The following is a 24,062-nucleotide window of genomic DNA, read 5'->3' as shown; positions in this document are numbered from 1 at the left end:
ACCGGCCATCCTCAGAGCCAGGACCCGCATGCATGGCCTCTGGCTGCCGGCGACACCCAGGCCTGAGGCCCAGCAGCAACGCCCTCCCCACCCTTAGAGTGAGGGTCATGTGGGGAGGAGGTGGCGGGCCGGCAGGTCCGCATGGGCAACAGGTGGAGACGGATGTGGCCTGGCTGCGGCCCCCGTGTGCCCAACCCCCTTCCTGCCGGCTCCATACCTGTCTAGGGCCCTGAGTGCTGTGGGCAGAGCTGCACACCATGTGGGGGCCTCCAGGACAGCTGCCTTTGCAGACGGGATCTGTGCCATGAGCCCGCCCCCAGCAGCTGCTCCTGGGTGCTAGCCCCAGACAGCTGGCACTCACACCCTCTGAGCTGACCATTGTCCCAAGGCGGGGCTCCTAGGGGCTCAGGGCTACCCCTGACCACCGTGTAGAGCCCCAGCCAGCAGGCAGGACAAGGTGTGAGGGGCAAGACTGTTCACCCTGAGCCCCGATCCAGTGCGTTCCCCACAGACCCAGCCGTGCCCGTGTCGGCAGGGCCCACAGGGGCTCCCCTGTAGTCCCTCATTCAGAGGGGGCCCTGAGGGGTTTTGGAGGGGTCCGGAGGCAGTGGGGTGTCCTTCAGCTAATTGGCGAGTGCCAGCGCTCTCCAGCGGTCGGAGGAGGGCAGAGCCCCAAGGTGAACTCTGGGGGCGGGGTGGTGGCCGGCTGGGCAGGCGTGAGTGGCTGCAGCAGACTGCGCCATGAGCAGTGGTGGCCGCTGTGGCAGCTCTGTGCTCGGGCCGCTCGAGGGATGCTGTTCAGACCTGGCGGGCATCCGGAGGCCTCGGGCTGCCTGGGGTCAGCATGGTGACCCTCTGCCCCGGGGAGCTAGACGGGCCCACGCGGCATCGCCCACGCTCTCTGCAGAGGGTGGGCACATGCCACACAACCAGACAACACACGTGCACACACATGAAGACCACAGGCGTACACACGCACACCACACACCACGCATGTGTACACATGCACACACAGACACCACACGTATACACACATGAAGTCCACACACCACACCAGTGTGCGCACACCACACACGCACGCACCATACACGTTCACAGCACAGACAACACACGTGCATATGCGCACACAGATAACACACCACACACGTGCACACACAGCACGCACAGAAAACACACGTGTACACAGGCTCACAGATAACACACCACACATGCGTACACATACACACACCGCAGTGCACACACATGAAAACCACACACAACACACGTGTTCACACACACCACACACATGCACACAACAGACGTGTACACACACACACCATTCACGTGAGCACACAAGCCAACACACGTATACATACAAGATAACACACACCGTACGTGTGCACATGCACGCACCACACAAACACGTGCACACACAAGATAACACACATGTGCACACACAGACAGCACACACGTGCACATGCACACGCATGTGCCAGGGGAGGGGCTGACACGCTGCAAGGCCAGAGATACTGGGACGGCTCCAACCTCCAGCCACATCCTTCTGGAAGTCTGTCCGAGTGGCCCTGCGCTGCTGCTGAATGGGGGACCCCATGTTCTGAAAACATGACACACGACAGCAATGGGGTCACCACACTGTCCTGAGTGGACTCCGGAGCCCAAATCAATATTGAAACACACGAGGTTTAACACTGAACTTCTTTGGTTTGATAATGAGGCTGCTCTGCCAGGCCTGCCGGGGTGGAAGGGCCACGGGGGACACCTGCCTGGGGGCGGAGTGTCCCGGGCAGCGGCCTCTCTGGGCTCCTTGGCCCCAGCCTAGGCCTTGTGGGCAGAAGCAGGAGCCACGTGCCGAGGTAGGTCCGCCCCATCGAGGACAAGAGACGCCATTAACCAGCCTCACAAGTAGCAAACAGTGCAAAATACTGTATTTTGTCTGACGGCTCTGCAGGTGCACACGGCACGGCATCGGGTCTCTGGCTCCTACCGGCTGTGGAAGCCGGTGGACAGGCTGCACAGAGACGGAAACTGCCTGGCAGTCATCTGGTTGACCTGTAAGGACACGCGGGGCTGGTGGGGGCTTGGGACATCGTCAGGTTTACAAGAATCGCGGGAAGCGAGGCTCCTTGTGCTCAGATACTGAGCGTTGGCCCTGGGACACCAGACACCCGACGCCCCCCGAGGCGTGCGCTCAGGAGGCTCTGTCCTGGTGAGGCCTCCCCCAGACAGCAGAGCGCGCCGAGGTCTCACAGCGATGACAGCGGTGCAGAGCAGTGAGATGGGCACTCGAGTGTCTGGAAAACCCCGACTGTGTGTGTGCACGGTGCGTCGGGTGTGTGCACGTGTGGTGCACGTGTGGTGGGCATGGAGTGTGTGCGACGCGCACGCACACGTACAAGCATGGAGACGTATGCACACGTATATACGTGTGGCACACACATGTTGTGTGTGTGCGCGTGTGTGCCACGGTTCTGGGAGGAGGGAGGGAGGAATGGCTGGGCCGTCCTGCACACGTGTTCTCAGGGGTCCGGGCTCTGCCTCTGTGGGGACCCCGGGCCCTGCCTCTGCAAAGGGCCCCTAGCTCCATACACAGCTCACTCTGACGGACAACTGTCGTCTGAGTCGGGTCTTCAAGCCCAGATGCTCCTGGAAATGCCAGCCCCCCTCTTCTCAGGGCTGGGAATGTTAGAGCCCCAAATGACCTTGTTGGGGCAGGGTACGGCCCTGACAGCGGCTGGCTTTGACTCTCGAGTCTGCTGACGGACATTTGGGCATTTCTGACGGCTCAGAGCCCCTCAAAGACGCCGGCTGGCCCCCTGGAGGACTGTCACAGGCTGCCCCTTCTTCTCACGTGCACCTGGGTTGGGTCACAAGCCCAAGCGTCCATGAGGCTCTCAGGCCTGTGGGGGCTGCACCCAGGGTGGCCGTTGAAGGTGGCGGTAGTGACATGGACCGGCAGAGGGGCCTGGGGCGACGGCCCCGGTCCAGACAGGCAGCCTGCCTGTGCCTTGGAGTAAAACTTAATGAGACACACACTAGACACTAGAAAAACTGGGGGAACCTCCTGCTGTGGCCAGGCTGGTGGGGCAGATGGGACTCACCCCAGAGCTCCCTATGGCCCACGCCGGGCACGGAGGGTATTTTCCTGATAGAACACCTGCTCCGTTCCTGGGCTGCCCTGGGGACTGTGTACTATGGGGTCAGAAAGCTGGATCCTGGGACATGGACGGCCTGTCTGACCTTAGGATTAGCAGAAGCAGATGTGGCCCAAAGCATCTTCCCACTCGGGTCCTCCGCAACGAAGGGTCTGTGGGGGTGCTGGCCACGTCTGAGAAGCGAGCCCCCGCTGGCCTCCCGTGTAGGACCCTGCTCTGCGCCGCGTTTGTCTGCCAGGGTTCGGTGGCGTCAGGCCGGCTACACGGTGGTCTCGTTCTTCCACGGCCCTGTCCTGATGTTGCCGATGCCATTGGCACTGAAGGACAGGACTTCACACAGGTCTCCCTTGAGCAGCCCGTTCTGCCCGGGGCCACCGAAGGGCAGGGACTGTGTCCTCCGGAGCATCTCGAAGTGCACAGGGCCAGAGGCCGACTCCCTGCCTGGCCTCAGGGGGCAGCCGTAGAGCACCGGGCTGCTATCGCTGCCCTCGGGCTGGCCGACCAGGGGGAAGGGGTCGCCCTGGGTGCAGCAGGCCAACGTGTGTGCCCCCAGCGGGCCCTCGAGCGAGCTGGGGGGGCTGTCTGTGCCTGAGCTGCGGGGGCTGCCGTCCAGGCTGGATGGGATGTGGTAGGCGTACTCCCGCTCCTCCATGGCCGTCCGGTGCCGGCTGAAGTAGGGGGGCTTAGTTCTGGCCTGGAGGCCCCTGTGCAGGTGTGGCTCGTGTCCAAAGGCGTCCTCCTCGTGCACGTGGACGTGGGCCGCGTCCTCCATCAGCTGCTCGCAGTGTGTCTTGGCACAGTGCGGCGTGGCCGGTGACAGGTAGTTGATGTGGCTCTGGGCGGCCTGCAGGTTGGTCAACTTGCAGTGGCCGGTGGGTGGGCGGCCGAAGACCCGTGGCTTGCCTGGACACGGCGAGTCCTGCAGGCAGGCCACGTGGCCCATCGCGTCCCCGTTGGTGTCGAGTGCGGGGCGGGCAGCGAGCTGCGTGGCGTGTGCGTCCCCGCGGTGGGGGCAGCAAGACCACCAGCAGTGCCACACGTCATCCCGCTTGGCACAGTGGTGAATGAGGACGAAGAGCCCCAGGGTCACACAGAAGGCGCCGTACAGGCAGCTGAAGACCATGTCCAGGAAGTGGCCCTGAGACACGGCCAGCGCCCCGAAGGCCCAGGTGGCCGTGAACAGGAAGAGCGTGAAGGCCGCGGCCCGCAGCTGGGCCTTGAGCGAGTGCTCGTTCTGCAGCAGGGAGGCGGCCAGGCCATCGCAGGCGGGCAGTGGGCCGGGCCGGGCCCCGGGGTGGTGGCCGGCCTCGGGCCCTGCCAGCCGCTGCTGCTCCTCCGTCCGCAGCCTGAGCTCGTACCTGCGCTCCGGGTGCCGCCGCAGCTGGACGTAGGTGCCCAGGAAGTAGATGCAGGTGACCAGGGCAATGAAGGCCGCTGGCCCGTAGAACGCACCCAGGCTGGCCTCCCAGGCCATCCAGCAGCTGCGGGAAGACAGGGGTCAGTGAGGGGTCGCCCAGGGAGGCGAGTGCCTGGCCGTCCTCGGGCCGTGGGAGGACTTCCTCTGTGGTACGTGTGCTTGACCGTGGTGAGGAGACGCGGACCGTCCCACCCGGCCGGCCCCTGCCGGGACAGTGTGGCCGGGAGTCTGGGCCGGGGGAGCCGGGCTCTCGGCCTTTCGTCCCCGCCTCAGTGTCCCTAGTGCTGGAGCCCCTGAGGGAGCCAGTGTGTCCTGCAGGCTTGGCCTTTTGGGGACCACCGAGGAGAAAGAGCGTGATGGGGGGTGCGGGGCGCGGTGGGGCCGTGTGCACTCTGACCTGGTCCCAGGTGCAGCCCACAGCGCCCAGGGAGGGGGACTCGGTGAGAAGGGGGACTGCTGGGGGGGAACACATACGGGGGTGGGACGCAGTCCCAGGGGCGCCCCCACAGGTGGTCCGGGCATGGGGAGATACAGGGGGCCGGGAAGGAGCCTCCACCCACCCGGTGCCCAGGACTCACTAGGGCACGTCCTCATTGTCCACGCCATAATTCCTGATGTTCGTGGTGGCTGTGACCCCGCAGATGATGAAGGGAACCCCTCCGCCGATGAGGTAGGACCTGTGAGGAGAGAAGGTCCCCCAGGGGCAGCCTCCAGCGCTTGGGCAGAGGTGGAACCCCATGTCCTGACAGCACCAACCCCCCAGTTGGGCTCCTGCCAGAGCCAGGCCGCCCCCCTCCACCTACCACCCTCTATTCCCCTCCTTCCCCGCTCCTGTCTCCTCCACCACCCTTCCCTCCTTTCCTGTCCTGAACCCATTCTCCTCCCTCTCCTCATCTATCCCCTTCTTTATCCCTTCCCACCTCCCCCATCTCCTTTCTGTATTCCACCCCTCCTTTCCCTCCCGTTCCCGTCCATCCCCGCCCCCATCCCCTCCCCCACCCTCCTCTCCTGTCCTCCAACCCATCCCCCCCCCCTCACGCCCTCACACCTTTGAGCAGGCCGGCAGCCTGGCTTCTCAGCTGCTTGGGACGCGTCTGGCCTCTGACACCACCCCCAGGACAGGCCAGTCTGGGTGGAGTCGGCCCCCACCCTGGGCCGGGCCTGGCCTGACCTTCTTGCCAGCAGGGTCTTGGCCGGCAGCTCCACTGAGGGCCCTCTACCGTCTAACGTCCGACCTGCTGAGGCTGGATCTCGAGCATGTGAGGATCTCGCCGGTCTGACCGCGTGAGGGTCACGGTGACCAAGGGGCCGTCTTGCAGATGATCACAGGGAGGGGGTGCCCCCTCCTGGATGCCACAAACACCCCAATGGGCCGATGGCTCTTTGTCCCTGACAAGGGGAATGCCACTGGCCCCAGGTCCATGGGTGGGAGCAGGGTGACCCTGGGGCTCTGTGCCTCCCAGAATTCTATATACAGAGAACACGTCCTTCAGAACAGGACAAGTACAGACATTTTTCTGACAAAAATAAAACTGAGCGAATTTGTCACCAGCCAACCTTCCAGAAACGCTCAGTTTTGTCCCTCAGGCTGAAGGGCTACTGCACCAGATAGAAACCCCAAAGAAGGGAGGACGCCGGAAATGCTAACTATTAGGGCAAACATAGAAATTTTGTTTTCTCTTAATTAAAAAAAAATATGATTGTTTGAAGGAAGAGTTGTAACACTGCCTAGGGAGTTACTGCCATGCGGACTGACGGACGCTGCCGCTTTGCCACCGAGACGGTGGGGGGATGGCCCCACAGGGGAGGCTGACTGCGCGCACTTCCCGTGAACTAGCGTGGCTTCATGCCAGAGATACAGGGAAGAGTCCGTGGCTGCGATCCCGAAGGCAACACAAGACATTAAGGCAAAGGGCTAATGGATAAGTAAAATGAAATGTGGAAAAATGCTAACATAATCCCAAAGGACAAAATAGGACAGGAAAGGAGGAGCAGAAGGAGAAGAAGTAACACCGGAAGACAGGTGGACGGTGGTTAAAACAAAGACCTAGACCGTCCGACGCCCTGGGCCGGCAGAGCAGGCGGGGCAGGGGGCTCCGTCCGCCGGGGAGACGCAGGGAGGCTGTGGCGGCCACACCAACGCCAGAGGACGGACTTCAGGAGGAGGAAATACGTCAGCGTCAGCACCGCCCACGGCGGGACACGGCGGCCAGGCCGTGCGCAGATGAGGCCAGAGTCTTGGCCTGCGATCCAGTCGCCCGCGCTCAGCTCAGCGTTTGTTAGGACAACCAGGCAAGAGATTAGTAAAGAAACCGAAGATTTGGGGGCATTTGGGGGCTCCATCGTTATCTGCCTTCAGCTCAGGTCGTGATCTCAGGGTCCTTGGATCGAGCCCCACATCGGGCTCCCTGCTCAGCGGGGGGCCTGCTTCCTCCTCTCCCCCTCCCCCGCGTGTGTTCCCTCTCACTGTGTCTCTCTCTGTCAGATAGACAAATAAAATCTTAAAAAAAAAAAAAGAGAGAGAGACCAAAGACCCGAGCAACGACATGACTCACTTTGCCCCGTGCCCTTCCTGGAGCGTCAGGCTCAGTAACAGACGCACTCACTCCGCCCCGGCTGGGGCTCCGCTCGCCGCGCCAGACGACGTGCGAGCCGTGGAGCGGGCCCGGCTCGCCTCCCCGGGGCTGCAATCACACCGAGTATCAGGTCTGACCGCCACGGTGTCCGGCCGATGGGTGACAACACAGTGACTAGGAGAACCACATACACTCAGAAGCGAGACGACGCACTTCTGAATCATTCGTGGGTCGAAGACGTCGTACGGGGGGTCTAGAGAACACTTCAAAGAAGATGAGAAAGGAAAACAGCTCGTTTCTGGGAGGCAGCGGAAGCAGCCCTTGGAGGGACATTCATGGCCCTGATGTCTGTGGGAAGAGGGGGAGGCTGGATGTTCACGGCCGGGGCTCCACGCGCCGAGGCAGAGAGAGCCAAGTAAACACGGAGTCCGCAGACGGAAGGAGCCGGAGAGCCAGCGGGCAGGGCTGAGGATGACCAGCCCAGAGTGAAGTCCACGGCAAACGGGTGGCCCTGCTCTCACGCCCTGCGGGGCTGGCGAGAAGAGGGGGAGGCAGACGACCGAGGGCGAGCCGGTGTAAACAACCGTGGCCAGCACTGGAGCGGCTCAGAGGACATGGGCAAATTCCCCGAGAAAATACAAATTAGCAACAGCAAGACGAGCATCAGAAAGCTGAAAACTCTCTCAATGTTGGTTCCAAGATCCCCAAACACCCAACAGAGAAACTCCCAGGCCCCCCGAATGCCACCAGGGAAACCGGACCCCGTCTGAGGGAGAGATGACGCGAATCCCTGCCCACGACGCTCTTCCGGACAGCGAAGGAGGCGCCCTGGTCGGAAAACCCGCGGCAGAAAACCCGTGGAGGAAACACCAGGGCCGGTGAGAGTTACCGCAGACACGCACTGTCTTTCATGAAATCAAAGTCGCTCATCATGGAAGCACAAGGAGATTCCATGAGATCGTTTCACAGACACAGTAAAGCACTTGACAGAATTTAACACACGTCTGTCATGAGAGATCTCAGCAAACCAGGACAGACAGGCGGTCCTCGATCAGCCGGGCGGCATCGAGGGCAAAGGCTTGTGATCCGTCCCGGGGACGGGCTCGCGTCCACGCAGTGGACGTACAGCGGGTGTAAGAGGGACGGGGTCTGCTGGGGCGGGGGAGGGGCTGAGTCTGGCCCCACGACCTGAACCAGAGCGCTTGTTCCCACGGATGCGCACGGGGAGAGGGAAGGAGCCCTTTGGGGTCCAGCCTCGCACACAAAGCGGGGTGGTGAGCCAAACCAGAGAAGACCGATTGCTTGTAACAGTTGCAGGAGAAGGCCACAGGTGAGTGTGTGCTGGTGGACCCGGCCCGGTGGGGGCCCAGCCCACGGCCATCTGTGGCCCTGTTCCCAGCGCTGACCAGGCTCGAAAGCCCCTCAGAACCTGCAGAAAGCCACTTTCCCCGAGCCATGCCTCCACCCTCCAGGGAGACGAGGACCCTTGGGTTCCCGTCACTCCTCCTGTAATGCAGGGGAGGCACAGAAGCGGGGAGCGCGGGAGCCTGTGACAGGAACAGCGTGAGGCTTGCTCTGCTCCAGCAGGCCGTGCTGCTGGAGCTGGTCCCTCTGGTGTCCCCAGGAGGACAAAGAGGCCACATTGCTAAGCTGTCAACACCTGGGGGCAGCTGGCCCTGGAGACCCCCTGTTGGTGCCCCCAGGCGACATAGCCCCCTCGACTCCTGGCCAGTCCAGGAGCGGGACACCATTCCCAGCGGACTGACTGGCAGCCATGGCCCTAGCGCCCCTGGCTCCTGGGGACCGTGCCCTGCAAACCTTCGCGGCCATGCTTCCTGGAGGGTGAGGGGGCCACAGCCCCACTGCCTCCGGCCAGGCCTCTCAAGCCAGGGGGTGCCTCTTCCTTGGCTGGGGCTCCCCCTGCCTCTGCCTGAGTCTTGTCAGCCCCAAGTAGCCAAGCCCCCTGGACGGCGGCTGAGCTCGGCTCCTGGTGCCACCCGGGCTCTGTCTGCAGAGGGCGCTGCAGGCCGCGGCAGGGCCCCACCCGGGACGCTGTTCTTGTGGCTGCTGGGCATTCGGCATGGTGGACAAGCAGGACATCCATGGGCCTGTCCCGGCCCCGATGCAGACCGCTCTGCGCTAGCCTCAGCGTGCACAGTGCCTGGGGTCACCGGTCGACGCCAGCCACACCCTCTCCCTTGGGGGCTCCTGTCCTTCCCTCCTGGGCACCCTGCCCTGCTGTGCTCACTGACCCGCCGTCTCTCGTGACACTGAAGTCCTGTCCGCTGGATCGGCGGGCCTGCGCAGCCCCAGAGGACACTGGCCCATTTAGGACCACGCACATGTCTGCGTTCCCGGGTCCCCACACAGACTGCCCAGGGCAGGTCTGCCGGATGTCTGGGAGCTCACCTGGCTCCTGGGGGCAGACCAGCCTCTTCCTTTAGGGCAGGGTTCCTAGAAAGAAGGATGAACCAGGACCCCAAGGAAACCCCAGCTGCTGCCCTGTGACACCATACAGGACCCTAAGATGTGCACAGGGCAGGACCACAGGCCTCTGGGGAGGAGAGTGTGGGTGGGGGACAGGCCTAGACTCCCGAGAGCATGGGGACAGTGGCAGGGGGGAGATGGGACAGCCAGTGACGGGCGGAGCGTGGAGCAGAGCCACATCCAGGTTTGGGTGGTCTGATGAGTCAACAGAGCGTATACGGGATGTGCACGTTCGGGAACATAAGGTCCGCCCCTGGCGTGGGCTGGTGACGGCCCCAGAGCTGGGGTGTGCTGACCCCGTGCTGCGGATGTGGCTGAGCGGCGGAGGAGGGATGGGGGTGGTCCAGGCGACCTGATGTCGTCACAGGTCCTTGCAAGGGGACGCGGAGGTCAGATGGGAGGGAGGTCGCTGCATGGCTGGCTGGGAACCAGAGGGGGGCCGTGAGGAGCGTAGACGCCTCCAGAAGAGGCAAGAAACCGTCTCTCCCCGGGAGCCTCCGGGGAGCCATCCTGGCCACACCTGGATGCAGCCCAAGAGACGGACTCTGGGTTTCTGCCTGCCAGGGCTGTAAGGAAGCCAACGCGCTGTTTCAAGTCAGTACGTATGTGTTTGTTACGTCAGGAGCAGAAAAGAACGTGGTCCCGAGCCACGCACTGCTCCTGACGTCCCCCACGGTGGCATGTGGGTCAGAGCTGGATGGGGGTGTGGGCTGGAGAGGGTCACCCTCAAAGAAGTGCAAACGCGCCTCTAGCTGCCGTGAGTAGGAAAACTATCTGTGACCCACGTGACCACATGCTCCCGTGAGGTGCTCACGAGGGCCTTTAACAAATCAGCAAGACAGACAGAAGGATGGCGGGGAAGAGGCTTGAGCGGGCGCGCCACCGAGAGAAAGCCCGACTCCCTCAGAAGCGTGGCCCAGCCAGGGAGCACGGCGTCCGTGGGGCGCTGCTGGCAGCCGGGGAGCCTGTGTGGGTGAGCACTCGGGAGGACCTGGGCGTCCGGGCCGCAGCGTCCTGTCCGCAGGAGCAGGTGAACTGGCCCCCGGCCTGCGTCAGCCGAGCTGCCCAGATGCAACTCATGCGTGTGCCTGAGAAAACCACGGGCAGCGAAGGAGCCAGATGTGAACGGTAAGGCCCGTGGGCCCATGTGTACTCAGAGCTTGTGACCGGTGCCAACAGAACCAGTGTCTGGGGACGCATACTTGGGTGGACAAACTGTGAAGAGAGGCAGAGAAAGTCCCAAGAGAGAGGGCTGTGGGCTGGGTGTGAGCATGACCCCGGTGTTTCTGGCGGGGGAGGCTCCGTTTCTCCCCCGAAGGGCACAGGACAAGTTCTGGAAGATGCAGTGATGTCTTAGGCATTTTTTTTTTTTTTTTTTTTTTGGTGTAAGTGTTCTATTTAAACAAAAAAACCAAAAAAAACAAAACCCCCAAACAATCCAGAAGGAAAACGGAGCAGACCCCCCGAACCCCTGGTGTAGGTTGGTCAAGGCCACACCTGACCGGCGGCGGCGCCGGCCTTGGGGCAGTGTCAGACCCGGGCCCGGCCCGGCACACACGCCCGCGGCCGACTGGAACCAGGGGTGCAGCGGGGACAGGCCAGCTCCTGGGACCGGGCGGAGCTCCAGGCAGTGGGTACCGGACCCTCTGGCAGGTCCTGACACCGGGAGCCCAGGCCACGCTTCAGCTGCCACACACCTGCCAAATCCCTGCACACGGGGCACGGCTCCGCCTTAGCCCCCGGAAGGTCAGCGCCGGCCACACCGCATGCCCTGTTCCCACGCACTGAGCTCGAGGAACATGCGGTGTGGGCCCGCGCATGCGCACACACGCCCAGAGGGCCCGCCCAGGCCGGGAGCTGACTGCGACAGGTCAGGGTGCCAGCTGCTGCACCGGGGACGGGCGAGGATGGGCCCTGTGTCCCAGTGGGAGGCCCCCTGGGAGCCTGCCCCTTAGTTCCGGAGGTGGAGACCAGAGAACCACCTGGAAGCCCATGTCAGGGCTGGCCCAGTCAGCAGCGCATGGCTGCGGCGCCCTCCACGCCCTGTCGAGATCTCTGCCGGGTTGTTCCCACGAGGCCACTTGCCTCCTCTCCGCCGCCGGCCGAGCAGGTGTCAGCCGCGGGGGAGCGAGGGTTGGCGCCGGTGCTGGCTGCCGTGGGCCTGCGTCTCAGAGGACGGGCCGTCATGGATGCTGCCCATCAGAAAGCGGAACGGGCCCAGGACACGGCCGTTCACGCCCCAGCACTGCGCGGCAGCGATGGTTTCCCTGCTGTGAACTTTCCAGCCTCTGGGCTCTTCTGAGCCGGCTTTGACAGCACCAACGGGCCATCCAAGCAAGCCTGCTCTGCCGCGGGCAGCTGGCAACTGGCCAGGCCTCCAGGGCCACTGGAAACCCCGAGCTTTAAGTCCCAGCGCCAGCCTCCCACCATGTGTTGGCCACGCCTGTCCTCGCGTGTGGTCCCTGGGAGCCATGCTGGGCGTGCGTCTGAGGGGCCTCAGTGTTAGGGGTTCGTTGGACACGGAGGAGGTCAGGGCCAGGGTCCCAGCAGGAGAGTGGGGACCCGGGACAGCTGAGACGACGCTGCACTGGCAACCCGTTCTCCTGCCCAGACAAGACCACGGCGGCGTTCTGTGTACCTGCTTCTGCAGGGGGACTGTTGAGCAGGAGCTGAAAGAAAGCCTCTAACCGTGAGACGTCGGTCCCTGTCACGAGCTGAGGCGGTCAGTCTCCAGACGCCCGCCCACGAGCCCCACAGACACGGCGGACGGGGCCAGATCACAGCCCTGACTGACAACCCCGAGCAGCAAACCCACAGCAGGCCGCGCTCGAGGTCCTGGAAAGAGCTTGTGAGTCCCCTACGCTGCGAACACGGCAGCCCCGGGGGCTTGTGCTCTGCTGCAAGGCGCTCTGGCCTGCCTCTTCCTTCCTCGAAGCAGCGCGACCAAGAACCCGGCGCTAAGGGAACAAAACTCCTGCAACAGAGAGAAGGGAGGTGGGCACAGCGGACTGGTCCCCCCGTGGTTTGCCCCAGGTTTCAGAGCCAGCAGGGGGACCCATGATGGGGTCCGGCCACCAGCTGGGGCAGTGAGCCCACCTCGCCTTCCTGGAGGGCTCCGTCCTCTGGCCGGCCGCACCTGAGACGCGCCCCGTTCCCCCCAACACAGACGCAGGAGCTGCGGTCAGGGGAGACAGTCACAGAGCGAGTGTCCACAGGAGAGACGCAGGGACAGGGACAAGCCAGGGTGTGGGGTTCTCAGCAGGGTCCCGCCCCATGTCCCTAGGGAGGAGACAGACGGTGGCGCTCGGGGGAGGGGCGGCCAGCGGCCGGGAGATGGGCTGGGGGTGGTCGCAGCCTTTGGGGGCGGCCCTGGCAGCGTAGCCCCAGAGGCCCTGAGACAGCTCTCTCCGCCCCGTCCATCTGCCGGCACCGCCCCCCTGACGCACGAGGAGCCTCTTGTGCTTGGCGTGGCAGCTGCTGTGCCTCCGTGGCCTGTCTCCAGGGCGTCCGCAAAGCACACACCCTGTGCCTTTGTAGGGGCTTGTAGTGCTTCCCCCCGGACCTGCAACAGGTGTCCATGGAGGAGGCCGCCCGCCACGTGCAGCCTCAGGCCAGTGGGCCACCACGACCGGGCTCCGATTGTCCCCCAGGGGCCCAGGGGCCCGGCTGAGTCCGGCTTTGGGCCCGGCTTCCACGGCTGCATCTCTCTCCTCTGGAGCCTGTGCCTTCGCCTGCTGCTGACCACCAGGTGGATCCCGGCCCGGGAGGCGAGGGGTGGGGGGACGCGGGAACTCGGCTGGTGCTAGCAAGGGGCAGAGGAGCCCTTCCAGAGGCTGACCTCTTGGGCCTTCCGGACCCCGACTGGCCCTCCCAGCAGAAGACACTTCCTGTCTTGAAGAGCGTCCCCTAGGACTGCTCTGCTCGGGGCTGTCCTGCTGGCGCCCCCACTCACGGAGTCAGCGCCCGCGACGCGCTGGCACCGTCGGTCGCCGGGGAGCCGTCCAGGCTGGGTGTGCATGAGGCGATGCAGCTCAGGTGAACTCGAGCAGCACCAATGTCCCGGGGGCCGCTGTGGGGCCGCGGGAACCCACCCAGGCACTGCCCCCACATGAGGTCCGTCTCCGGGTCCAGTGAGCGACTTCGGAGCTCCAAGCGATCGGACTGACGGTTTTCGCTGAGACCAGGAGGCCCTTCCGCATGGTCGGAGTGTCCGGGCCGCCCACCCGCAGTCGCCACATGGGTTTAGAGAAGCTGCTTTTGGAGAGGGGGCCCTGGGGTCATGCAGACAACGTGAGCCATACCTGTGCTGAGCCCCAGGCACGAGACGGGTGCCCAGACCACGAGACGTGCCGAGACACGGCAGTAGCGGGACTCACGCCAGCCGGGGACAGCCTGTGGCGCAGCAGAGCTTCGACGTTCCGAAACCAGGCCCAGGTCCTCTGCCCCCAGGGGTGGGCTCACGGGGTCACAGGAGGTCATGGACATCGGCCTGGGTGGCTCATGCTCTGCTCAGCGATGGCCCTGGAACCCCCACCCCTGTACGGGGCAGCCTCCCGCTGGGCGCTGCACAGGCTCCTGGGGGCTCCTGCGGCCGCATTGGCCGGGGACACCGTATGAAGAAGCTGAGGGCGGGGGCCACCCTGTGCTTCCCAGCACATGCCCTGCTGTCCCAGAGGGGCTCCTACAGATGGAGCCCGGGGCACTGTCCCTCCGTGGCAGGGCCCAGCCTGGCACCAGCTGTGCATTGGGGAGTGGGTGGGCGAGTGCCCTCCACCACGGAGCTCACAGTGTGCAGATGAAGCACCTGGGTCTCGGGGCAGCTGCGTGTTTCAAGGGGGGGCACCAGACCTTGACGAACCAGGAAGGACTTAGGAGCCCGTTATCAGGAAGGCCGGCGGAGCTGGTGACGTTGAGGTCAGGCATGATCGCAGGCGGCTGACTCGGGGACTGGCCCTGAGCATCCGGAGAGCCACAGCAGGGAGGCCCGTTTGTGGGAGGCGGCGTCTCTCGGCCAGCGGCTCCAGTCTGAGTGTGTGTCCCCAGACTCAACGGCAACCCCACCCCAAGGGGAGTGTGCGGGAGGCGGGGGCCATACGCATTTGTGAACAGGGACTGTGCTCTTGTGAAAGGGACCCCGGAGAGCCCCCTGCCTCTTCCACCTGCGAGGACACGGCAAGAAGTTTGCTCCCGCCGGAACCGAGCCCGCTGGCCCCTCTGCAGGTGTCCGGCTTCCAGACTCTGCGCTTCCGCTGTCATAAGCCCCAGCCGGCGGCAGTCGCGGCACGGACGGAGACACTCACGGAGAGACGGGAAGCCTGGGAAGGCGCCTTTACCGAAGGGGGCTGGGCAGCGGCGCGGGGGTGCCAGCACGGTGCTGCTCTCCCTGGCGCTCAGGGCCGGAGCCCACGGAGCTGCTGTGCCGGAAGTCCCTGCGGCGTGCTGCGGGCTGTGGTCCTTAAATTGCCCAAAGCATGGCCCACGGAGGTGAGAGGGGACGACGTGTGAGTAGCCGTTAGAGCGATCCAAGGAAACACCCGATCAGGTGCCCACAGCAGAACCTGACCTCTCGGAGACGGGGGCCGGCGATGCCCCTTGTTCTGTGGACACGGCGATGCAGAGTCTGCACAAGCAGCCTCGTTCTTTCTCCTCCCGCGTCTCCGAGCCGACTGACCCCTCAACTTGCCTTTCTTCTCCAGCCACGTGCTTGGAACGAGCAGGGAGGCGGCAGGCTTGCAGGGGGCCGCGGGCTGCCCTGGGCGGCCTGGCCCGCTCTCCGTGGGTTTCCTCCGCAACTGCTGCGTAGGCCGCCCTTTGTGCTGGGCCGGGGCCCAGGAGCGTCCGCCTCCTCCAGGACCTGCAGGGTCAGCATCGGGGGTGGCTAAGCGGCCGGCCCCGAGGAAACCCGGACAGAGTGGCAAGCCGGCTTCCGGGGCAGAAACCCCATGTGTGTTCTGCTGCTGGTGGAGGACCTGTGTGGACCCCCCACCCGGAGCTCACCTCTGCTGCTTCATCAACGTCCTCACCGTCCTGAGGACACATCACATCCAAAGGAGCGGAGACCCTGGGTGGCAAACCCAGACCTCGGACCTGAGCCTCGTCCATGCCGGCCTGGCCCGCCTGCTTTCTGGCCACGCCATGAAAGTGCCAGGGCTGATGCTGGACCCCAGCTGGGCCTGCAAGAGGGCATCTGTCCCCACCTCGCCCCGCTGGGGCGAGCCACCCGGTTGTGCCATCATGGGCCTGCGGGGCACACAGCCTCCCCCTCTCTGTGAGTAAAATGAACTTGCCCTTGGAAGCCTCGTTCTCGGCTCCCCCCACGGAACGCAGCTTCCGACCGACCCCAAAGCTGTGCTTCTGGGACCTGCCCTCCGGCCAGAAGGGAGAGCTTACCCACCCAAGGCTGGGTTCTTCCAGACTCAGTCCTGTGACTAAAATGGAGTATTTAAGGCCAATTTAAAAAATATTTATTGAATCCCTGCAGGCGCTGTGTTTTGGAATCTGAGAACACAGCCCTTTCTTTGGACCTGGGGAGGAGGGCAGGGGGGTCTGGGCATCTGGCCGTGGGCCCTCCGGCTGGCATGCTGGGGACACCAGCTGAAGGCCGGGGCCAAGCCGGGGAGCAGTGGGCAGCCCTGCGTGCTTTGGGAAGGGGAACGCACAGCCGGGCTTCCCCCTCTGGAGGAACGGAAATTCTGCAGGGTGGTGGCAGGACCCACAGCCACCAAGAACGAGGCCTGTGGAGGATGGGGAGGTGCAGGGTTGGGGGCAGAGTCGGGGCCTGTGGGCTCCCTGATTCAGGCTAGGGGACGAGAATAATCTGGAGCCGTGCTGGCTTTCTGACACGGGTGATGGGATGCTGAAATGGGGACATGGGTTTGGGGTTTGTTCCTGGTGGACACATGGGGAATGAGGGGTTGGGATTCCTCCCATGTGGACGCACGGTGGGCACTGTCAGGACCCCCAGGGGGAGGCATCAGCCACCACGGGATGTGAAAGTCTGGATCCGGGAGCGCAAGGACATTGTGGGATACGGCGGCTTCTGGCAGCAGAGACCCTTGGGGTGTCTTGAAAGAGAGCCCGCGTGATGGGCAAGGTGCAGTGTCCTTGCATCAGAGAGGCCCTGGTGGCGGGGGGCTGGGGCTGGCAGTCCTCCTGTGTCTGTCACCCGGTCCTGCCCCCACAGAGCAGCTCCTCTCTTGGGCTGACCCCTCTCATGCCCTCCACCCGAGGTCATCGCCTTCCAAAATGCATCCTGCACTTCCCAGCACTGGCCCTGCCTGAGGACCACGCCCTCCTGCTTGAGAAAGGCAGAGCACCCGGGCCGAGATCCGCATCCCCAGCTGAGTCTGTCCCCGAGCCCCACCCCCCAAGGCTGTGGATCGCGCTACACGTCCCTAGAACAGGGACGTCCCCCTCCAAGCCACGGGCCTCCTTGGTGGAGCTGGAGTTTCCTCCCCTCAGCCTGACACTGAAGCTGGCACAGTTCTCGAGAGCCCCCCGCCGCCCCGAAACCTAATTGTCCAGGGAAATTGAAGAGCCAGCGGGCCAAAGACAACAATCACAGGAAAATCAGAAAATACTAAAATGAATGATAAAACATGCCCGAATCACGCCCCGAGAGAAATCGTAGCTGTGACTGCGTACAATGAAGATGGAAAGACCTCGTACTAGTCTAGCTTCACGCCGTGGGGAACTAGACAGAAGACACGCAGAACGGACTCCAGCTACAGGCGGACGGGAGCGGCAGGGCCTGCGGCAGGAGTCGTAGACACGGAAGAGCAAAACCACACAGGGAATGGACGAACCCCACGCGGGCTCTTTAAAACTGTGCACAAAACCGGTTGTAACTGCCGGCCAGACTGACTTAGAGAGAGAAGGTGAGAGAGAGGGAGAGACTGGGAAAGGGGGGAGAGAGGGAGAGAGGGAGGGAGAGAGGGAGGGAGAGAGAGGGTCCTGTTGTGCGGGAGGTCCCAGCCAGAGTGATTAGGCAGAAGAGTTAAAACTAAAAGCTGTCTGTCCCTGTGTGCTGATGACGGGACCACACGCGTGTGCACACACGATCCTAAGGCATCCACAGGAAAGCTCCCAGCTCTGGGAACAAATCCCGCCAGTCTTCGGGACACAAGACCAACACACAAAGTTCAGTGGTGCCTCTGCACGTAAGTGATGACCGACCCGGAGACGGAGAAGACGTGCCGGTAGCGATCCTGAGGAAAGAGGTCTAACCCAGGCAGTGTGGGACGTGCGTGCTGACGGCTGCCAGTGTCCCCAGCAGAGGTCTCGTGGACCCGAGGACACAGACAGCCGTGCCGTGTTTATGGATCAGAAGCTGTAAAGTCCTCATGTCGACCTCTCCGCTCCCAGGGCTCTGTCGGGTCCGGGTGGGTTCCACCGACACCGCAGTGACCAGTTTTACAGAAATGGAGAAACAGATCCTAATGTCCATACGGAATCGCCAGGGACCCTGGATAGAGGAAACAGTTCTGAAGCTGAAATCCTCTGCCCCTCTGCTCCCTGAGCCAGCCTGACTCGAAGACAACACGTCTGACCTCAGACCAGGGGTCTGGGCCTGGCAGCGCCCACCCCCACCCCACGCCGCCGCCGCCGCCGAGCCAAGATCGCCCCCAGGGCTCAGGCCGGGGGTGGGGGCCAGTCAGGCCCGAAATGCTCTTCCAATCCAGAATCCTGCAAAGTGTTACGTGAATGTGAATGGGAATCTCTGAATGGGCTTGGTTTCCCCCCAGCACAGAGGGGGCCTGTGTAGCGAGCACGCTGACCCTGGTGTGGGAGCGGGGAACGCAGGGCCCCGGCCCCACAGGCCCCCTCCCCCGTGGCAGACCCCTTCCCGCATCTCTGCGGCCACCTGGCAGCGAGGTCAACGTGAGAAGTGAGACCGCTGACCTGTTTCTCAAAAAGCTGTGTGCTCTGAGCTCACACAGGAGGTCCTAACGCTAACGGCTTCCTTTTTATTGCTCATCGGAAGACGGCACACATACCCCGGGTCCGCCGCAGGTCAGCGACACCTGCCGTGCAGCTCTGCCCAGCATATCGAGAGGCCAGGACAGCACGAGTCCTGGGGTCACTTCCCTCCCCGGGGGACTCAGGAGCTACAGGCCTAGAGGTTGCGCTCAGGCTACCTGCCACCGTGGGAATGGGATCAGGGACGCAGATAAAAGGATGGTCCCTGGGGGCCAGTCAGAAGAGCCATCACAGGTAAGGGTGCCTCTGGCTGGGGAGGTGTCTGGGAAGAAAGACTCTGGCCCCCAACCTTTGGGGTCCCCATGACCACCCCCAGGCCAGGCCTGGCCACAGAAGGCCGTGGAGGAGTACAGGCCCTCTGCAGAGCCCAGAGCCAGCGTCCAACCCTTCCGAGTCTCATCCTGCAAGAGGGGTCATCACCTAGGGAGCTGCCGGAATCACATCACATGCCCCCCGCACCCCTGCCCCCACTGTCGAGCATTTGTACCAAAGAAGGGGACATGGAGGAAGAGGTGACAGTGGTTTCCAGATAGCACAGCAGTAACAGCAAGTGTCCCAGAGTGACCTGCAGGTGTGACACGCCAGCTTAGAGCACAGTCACTGAGCCCATGCCCCTCTTGTCCTAGGCCCCCTGAGCCCACAGCCCACGGGGCACATGCCCACTGATGCCCCGGGCCCACTGCTCCTGGAAGCACCTGGGAGTCTGGTTCATTATGTGCACCATCAGAGAGAAAGGCTCCAGAATATTCTGAGGCTGCCATGGTTTTCTTCAAAAAGCCAGGCAGCTTTTCAATCGACGACAGACCAGGACGTTCATTCTGAGAGTGATTCTTAGACCCCAAGGAGCAGGGGTCTCCCTGGAAGGAGGAACAAGGTACGGAAACCCTGTCTCCCCGGCCGGCGTTGGCGGCAGAGTGCCACGGGCCCCGCTAGCTGTGTGGCAACGGGTGTGCGAGCTCCGGAAACCCCGTGTCAGAAAACCTAACGAGGTCACCGTATTTATTAAACAGCATACGGCATTGTTTTATCTGCCTCAAGATGAGTCCCTTGGATGTGTTTTGGGCACTGAGGTATTTCCTGGAGGCCCTCCCAGTTTAGACCCGGACAGAGTTCAGTCCAAGGGGCTGAGCGTCCGTGCCCCTGGGCCCAGGCCACAGCCCAGCACCAGAGGCATCAGCTGTCCCCTCACGGGGACCACCTGCCCGTCCCGAACCCTCCCAGCCCGACTGAGGCTAGGCTTCAGAGCCACCTGCCACCCAGCCTTGAAAGGCCGAGTCACGTGGCCACCTCAGGATTGGTAACCAAGCCTCAGTTTCTCCCAGCTAAGGAGCCAGTGCCTCAGCCTACGGAAGCCCAGGACGGGCTGGAGCTAAGACCGGAGCACGGACCCACCCCCCTGAGCTCTCCACCACAGCCCCTCGTGGCGTGGAGCTCAGTAGCACAGAGACACACCCACGGCCCCCAGACCCACCGACTCTGGCTCCAGACCCCAGCACCCCGACATCCCCTCCCAGACACCCCACCCGGCCCCCAGTGCCCCACTCCGCCCCTGGCCACCGGTGCAGACCGGCTTGTCCTTGGAACCCAAGCTTCCCTGTGAGCCCGTCTGCTGGGACCCCCAGGAGGGAGCCCAGAGCTGGGGCCCTTGACGGCCGGTGGTGGAGGCGGCAGGGTGCGCGTGCGCTCGGGTACCTGAGCAGGGGCTGCTTGGGGTACGGCGGCTGGTCTGCGGCCGGGCACGGGGGCGCTTTCCTGGTCACCTGCTCGTAGATGCTCCCAGCGGCCACCCCGATCCACAGCATGCTGGCCAGTGTGGCGTAGTGCAGCAGGACGCCCGCCTGCCGGGAGGGGCTGCTCAGCTGTGCCGCCCGGGGCCGCGAGCCCGGCGCGCTGCCCTGGGGACCGTGTGCTCCCCAAGCTCTGGGTCTGCACCCTCCCGCTCCCTGGGCTTCCTCAGGGGCCAACTCAGTAGTGACAGGGAGGGACCAGCAGGAGGGCACGTGGGGTCCCCAGTGAAGACAGGGGAGGTACGTGGGCTGCTGAGGCTCTGGCACGGGTTGGCTCTGCTGTCCTGAGGAGGGACGGGGCTGGGAGCACACGGGCCTGTGTACACGCATCCAGGGTCAGCGTGGCCAGGACGTGGGACCCTGAGGGCTCCAGGAGGGCAGGTGCCCCCAGGAGGAGGGCGCGGTGGTCCTGCAGCAAGGGTCTCCCCAGCAGGACGGCCTTGGGGGGTGAGTATGACATTCAGGGTCAGATGCTGAAATCCACTCCCCACAAGGCCAAGTCGCTCGTGGCTCTCGGCAGCTGCTCCGGCTGGTCCTCGGCCGCACGCACTGCCCTAGCGGAGTATGCACCCCCGCTCGGTCTCTGCCTGCTCACCTGGGAAGCAGGAAGCTGACATTTCACGGACATTTCACGGTGACAGTAAATTATGGCTGTCACTGGAAAGGGCACAGATGTGTAAGGAATACGGAGACTCTGACTAAAGCTAACGCTGTTTCGCAATGATTTATCAAATCCAGATTCCATTTTCACTTCGTGGAAAGCTCTAGAAGGATCGATGAGAATGGGACGGGTGGAGTGGGACCCCAGAGCTGTCTGTGGTTTTGGGTGGGCTCCCTGCACACACGGGCAAGTCCAACCTTCTCCTCGGCCTGGCCAGGGACCTGGGGGTGAGCGCTCTCTGCCGGCGAACCAGAGGGAGAAAGGGGCCACGTCTGCCTGGCCCTTGACTGAAGTATAGTGAGTCTCTCTGTTCAGGGGACAACAGCGTGGCTGTCGTCACAGATGAACAGCAATGAGTCCCCGGAGGAGGCTGGGGGTCAGGAGAGCGGGAGGGGCTGGCTGCCAGCCTCGCCGGGACCCAGACCGCGCGTGCCCACGTGGGGGCTGCGGGAAGGTGGAAGCCGCAGGATCCCGCCTCCCAGCGCCTGCTTCAGGATGGACACAGGGGGAGGTCCTAGGGACCCCGCCCTGGCTTCCGGACAGGGCTGCCGCCACTCTGGGAAGGAGGCAGCCACGGGCCATCACACCGCCAAGCCCGGGCCTGCGTGGACGCTGACGCATGTTGTCGTGTGGGACCACCGGAGGCCAGCTGTCTGCACTCGTGATGTCACTTAGGACTGCAATCAGACTCCCGGTCATCTTGTTGCCATAGCAACCGGCTGTCCTCCCACCGACCAGCGCTTCCGGCCGCGTGCTGGGCGTCTTCTTAGCCTGGGTCTGAGCCACACCGGGACGGGGGAGGTGGTCCAGGGTGCCCCGTGTTCAGGCGCAAAGGCGGAAGCGAGCTGTCCCTTGTCAGGGTGGGGCAGGCCTGGCTGCGCACGGGGGGAAAAGCACGTTGGCTCGGGTGAATTGGTTCCGGACACGTGGAGGCTGAGACGTCCTGTACCCGAAGGGGGCAAGTCGGAGCCAGGATTGCTGAGTCCAGGGGCTGGGCACCGATGTCGCAGCCTGGGTAGGCGCACAGAGAATCCCTCCCTCCTCTGCCCTTGTCCCTAGGCCCCCAGGGGAGTGGATGAGCCCCAGAATGGGGAGGGCACCTGCACGCATGCCCCAGAGTGACGTCTGACCCAATGTGGGCCCCGCAGAGTCCTGTCGACACATTGAAGCGAACTATCCCATCTTCGGACACCCCGTGTCTCAGCTGTGTCTCCTTGGGCCTGCCCCAGGCCAGCACGTAGTGGGCATATCCGGGCCTGCTGGGTGAGCCAGGCGTGGCTTCCGTCATAGTGACTGACACTCCACTGGCGTCTGCTGATCACACGCCTGTGCTCCAGAATCGTCGGGGGAGAGCAGGGAGAGCGTCACCCTGAGGGCTGGCCGGCCCCCCATTCCCTCACCTGGGCCCCAGCTCTGTTCTCTAGAATGCACACAAGGCGCTCTGTCCCTCCTCGCCTGCCGGAGAGCTGGGCAGCCCAGCCAGGCCTCGCGTGGCTTCATTCCCAAACGTGGGCCGGGTCCCGATGCATGTTTGCAAATGAATCAGCGAACGACTCACGGTCCTGCTCACTGGTGGGAACGTGGTCAGGAGGTCGGGGGGCATCCACTGCAGAGCTCATCTGCGGGCTCCCTCCGACGGGGGTGCCTGAGGCCTGTCACCACAAGGCAATCAACAGTTTCTCACACACGTCCTCTCTGCAGACCGTGGTTCTCCGGACCCAACCAGGCCTGCGCCGTCCCGAGGCTGTCCACATGGCTAACCGGCGGGGCCTCAGATGCTGCGAGGACACCAGCATCCGGGAATCCCCATCGGGGCTGGTGCATAGACACAGTTCCCAGGTTTTGGGGAGGGAATGGGCTGCCCAGTGGGGCCGAGGAGCTTGGGGGGCTGGCCACGGGGCCCGGGAGCGGCAGGCTGCTCATCGCCAGGGTCTTGGCACAGGGCGCGCTTGAGTGGCCCAGTGAGGCACGAAGACGGAGTCCATTTCATGGCTCGCCGCCGGCATCGCTCCTCCACAGGCGCTCAGAGGTGGAACATGGTCGGATTTTCCTGAGCCCCCACTGTCTCCATGCCTCTCCACAGGCTTAAGGAAGCGGCTCTGCCCCTTGGCGTGGTCTCCACACGTGTGTCAGCAGCTTTTCTGCAGGGGCCAGTGCGCAGGTGTCCGAATCTGACCTCTGATGGGGTGGACAGCCTGGGTGGGGGTTCCCAGGCAAGCGTGCCGACCTGCAGGTGCCAGGGCTCCAGAGCGGGAGCTCAGCGCCCCATCCTTCCCCAGGGCCCCCTGCAGGAGCAGACGCTCACCGCCTCTGTGCAGGGGACAGGCCACCCCGTGTGCACAGACCACCATCAAGGTTGGCACTGTGGCCCCTGGGTGTCAGGTAATCAGGCCCCAGCGGCTCCCACGGCCGTCAGGAAGTGCTGAATTCCCAGAAAAAGGCTGTAAGGGCAGTAGCATGACAGCGGTGGATGCCAGGCCGAGAGCTTCCCTCCATGTGGCCTAGGCGGATGACAGAAACCCCCGAGGGGAGTCCTTGGTGAGACTCTTCAGTCCATGGGTCAGCCCCCATCTGACTCCTGCCTGGGCACTGGAGGGGACCATCCACCTGGAAGTCACTGTCCATCTGGAGGGGACTGTCCACCTGGAGGGGACTGTCCACCTGGAGGGGACTGTCCACCTGGAGGGGACCGTCCACCTGGAGGTCACTGTCCACGTGGAGGTCACTGTCCACCTGGAGGGGACTGTCCACCTGGAGGGGACTGTCCATCTGGAGGGGACTGTCCACCTGGAGGGGACCATCCACCTGGAGGTCACTGTCCACGTGGAGGTCACTGTCCACCTGGAGGGGACTGTCCACCTGGAGGGGACCGTCCACCTGGAGGGGACCATCCACCTGGAGGTCACTGTCCACGTGGAGGTCACTGTCCACCTGGAGGGGACTGTCCACCTGGAGGGGACCGTCCACCTGGAGGGGACCATCCACCTGGAGGTCACTGTCCAC

The 24,062-nt window shown here is 63.8% G+C and overlaps 1 protein-coding gene across 1 annotated transcript in view; it reads right to left on the bottom strand.

Annotated features, from left to right (window-relative positions):
- Nucleotides 1-3,411: 3,411 nt before the first annotated feature.
- The window catches only part of LOC111144665 (adhesion G protein-coupled receptor A1), a 24,050-nt gene continuing 3,399 nt past the window's right edge, over nt 3,412-24,062 (bottom strand). The window contains exons 4-6 of the mRNA XM_022499060.1: nt 20,304-20,449; nt 5,148-5,246; nt 3,412-4,633 (exon numbers count right to left, since the gene is read on the bottom strand). Of these exons, the coding sequence (XP_022354768.1) occupies nt 3,412-4,633; nt 5,148-5,246; nt 20,304-20,449 (1,467 nt within the window). The remainder of the gene's footprint in view (nt 4,634-5,147; nt 5,247-20,303; nt 20,450-24,062) is intronic.

The sequence above is a fragment of the Enhydra lutris genome, unplaced genomic scaffold (assembly GCF_002288905.1).
Source record: "Enhydra lutris kenyoni isolate GAN:26980312 unplaced genomic scaffold, ASM228890v2 scaffoldscaffold12, whole genome shotgun sequence".
Taxonomy (NCBI): Eukaryota; Metazoa; Chordata; class Mammalia; order Carnivora; family Mustelidae; genus Enhydra; species Enhydra lutris.
Note: the sequence above shows the minus strand (reverse complement) of the source record. Positions and strands in the feature narration are given on the sequence as shown.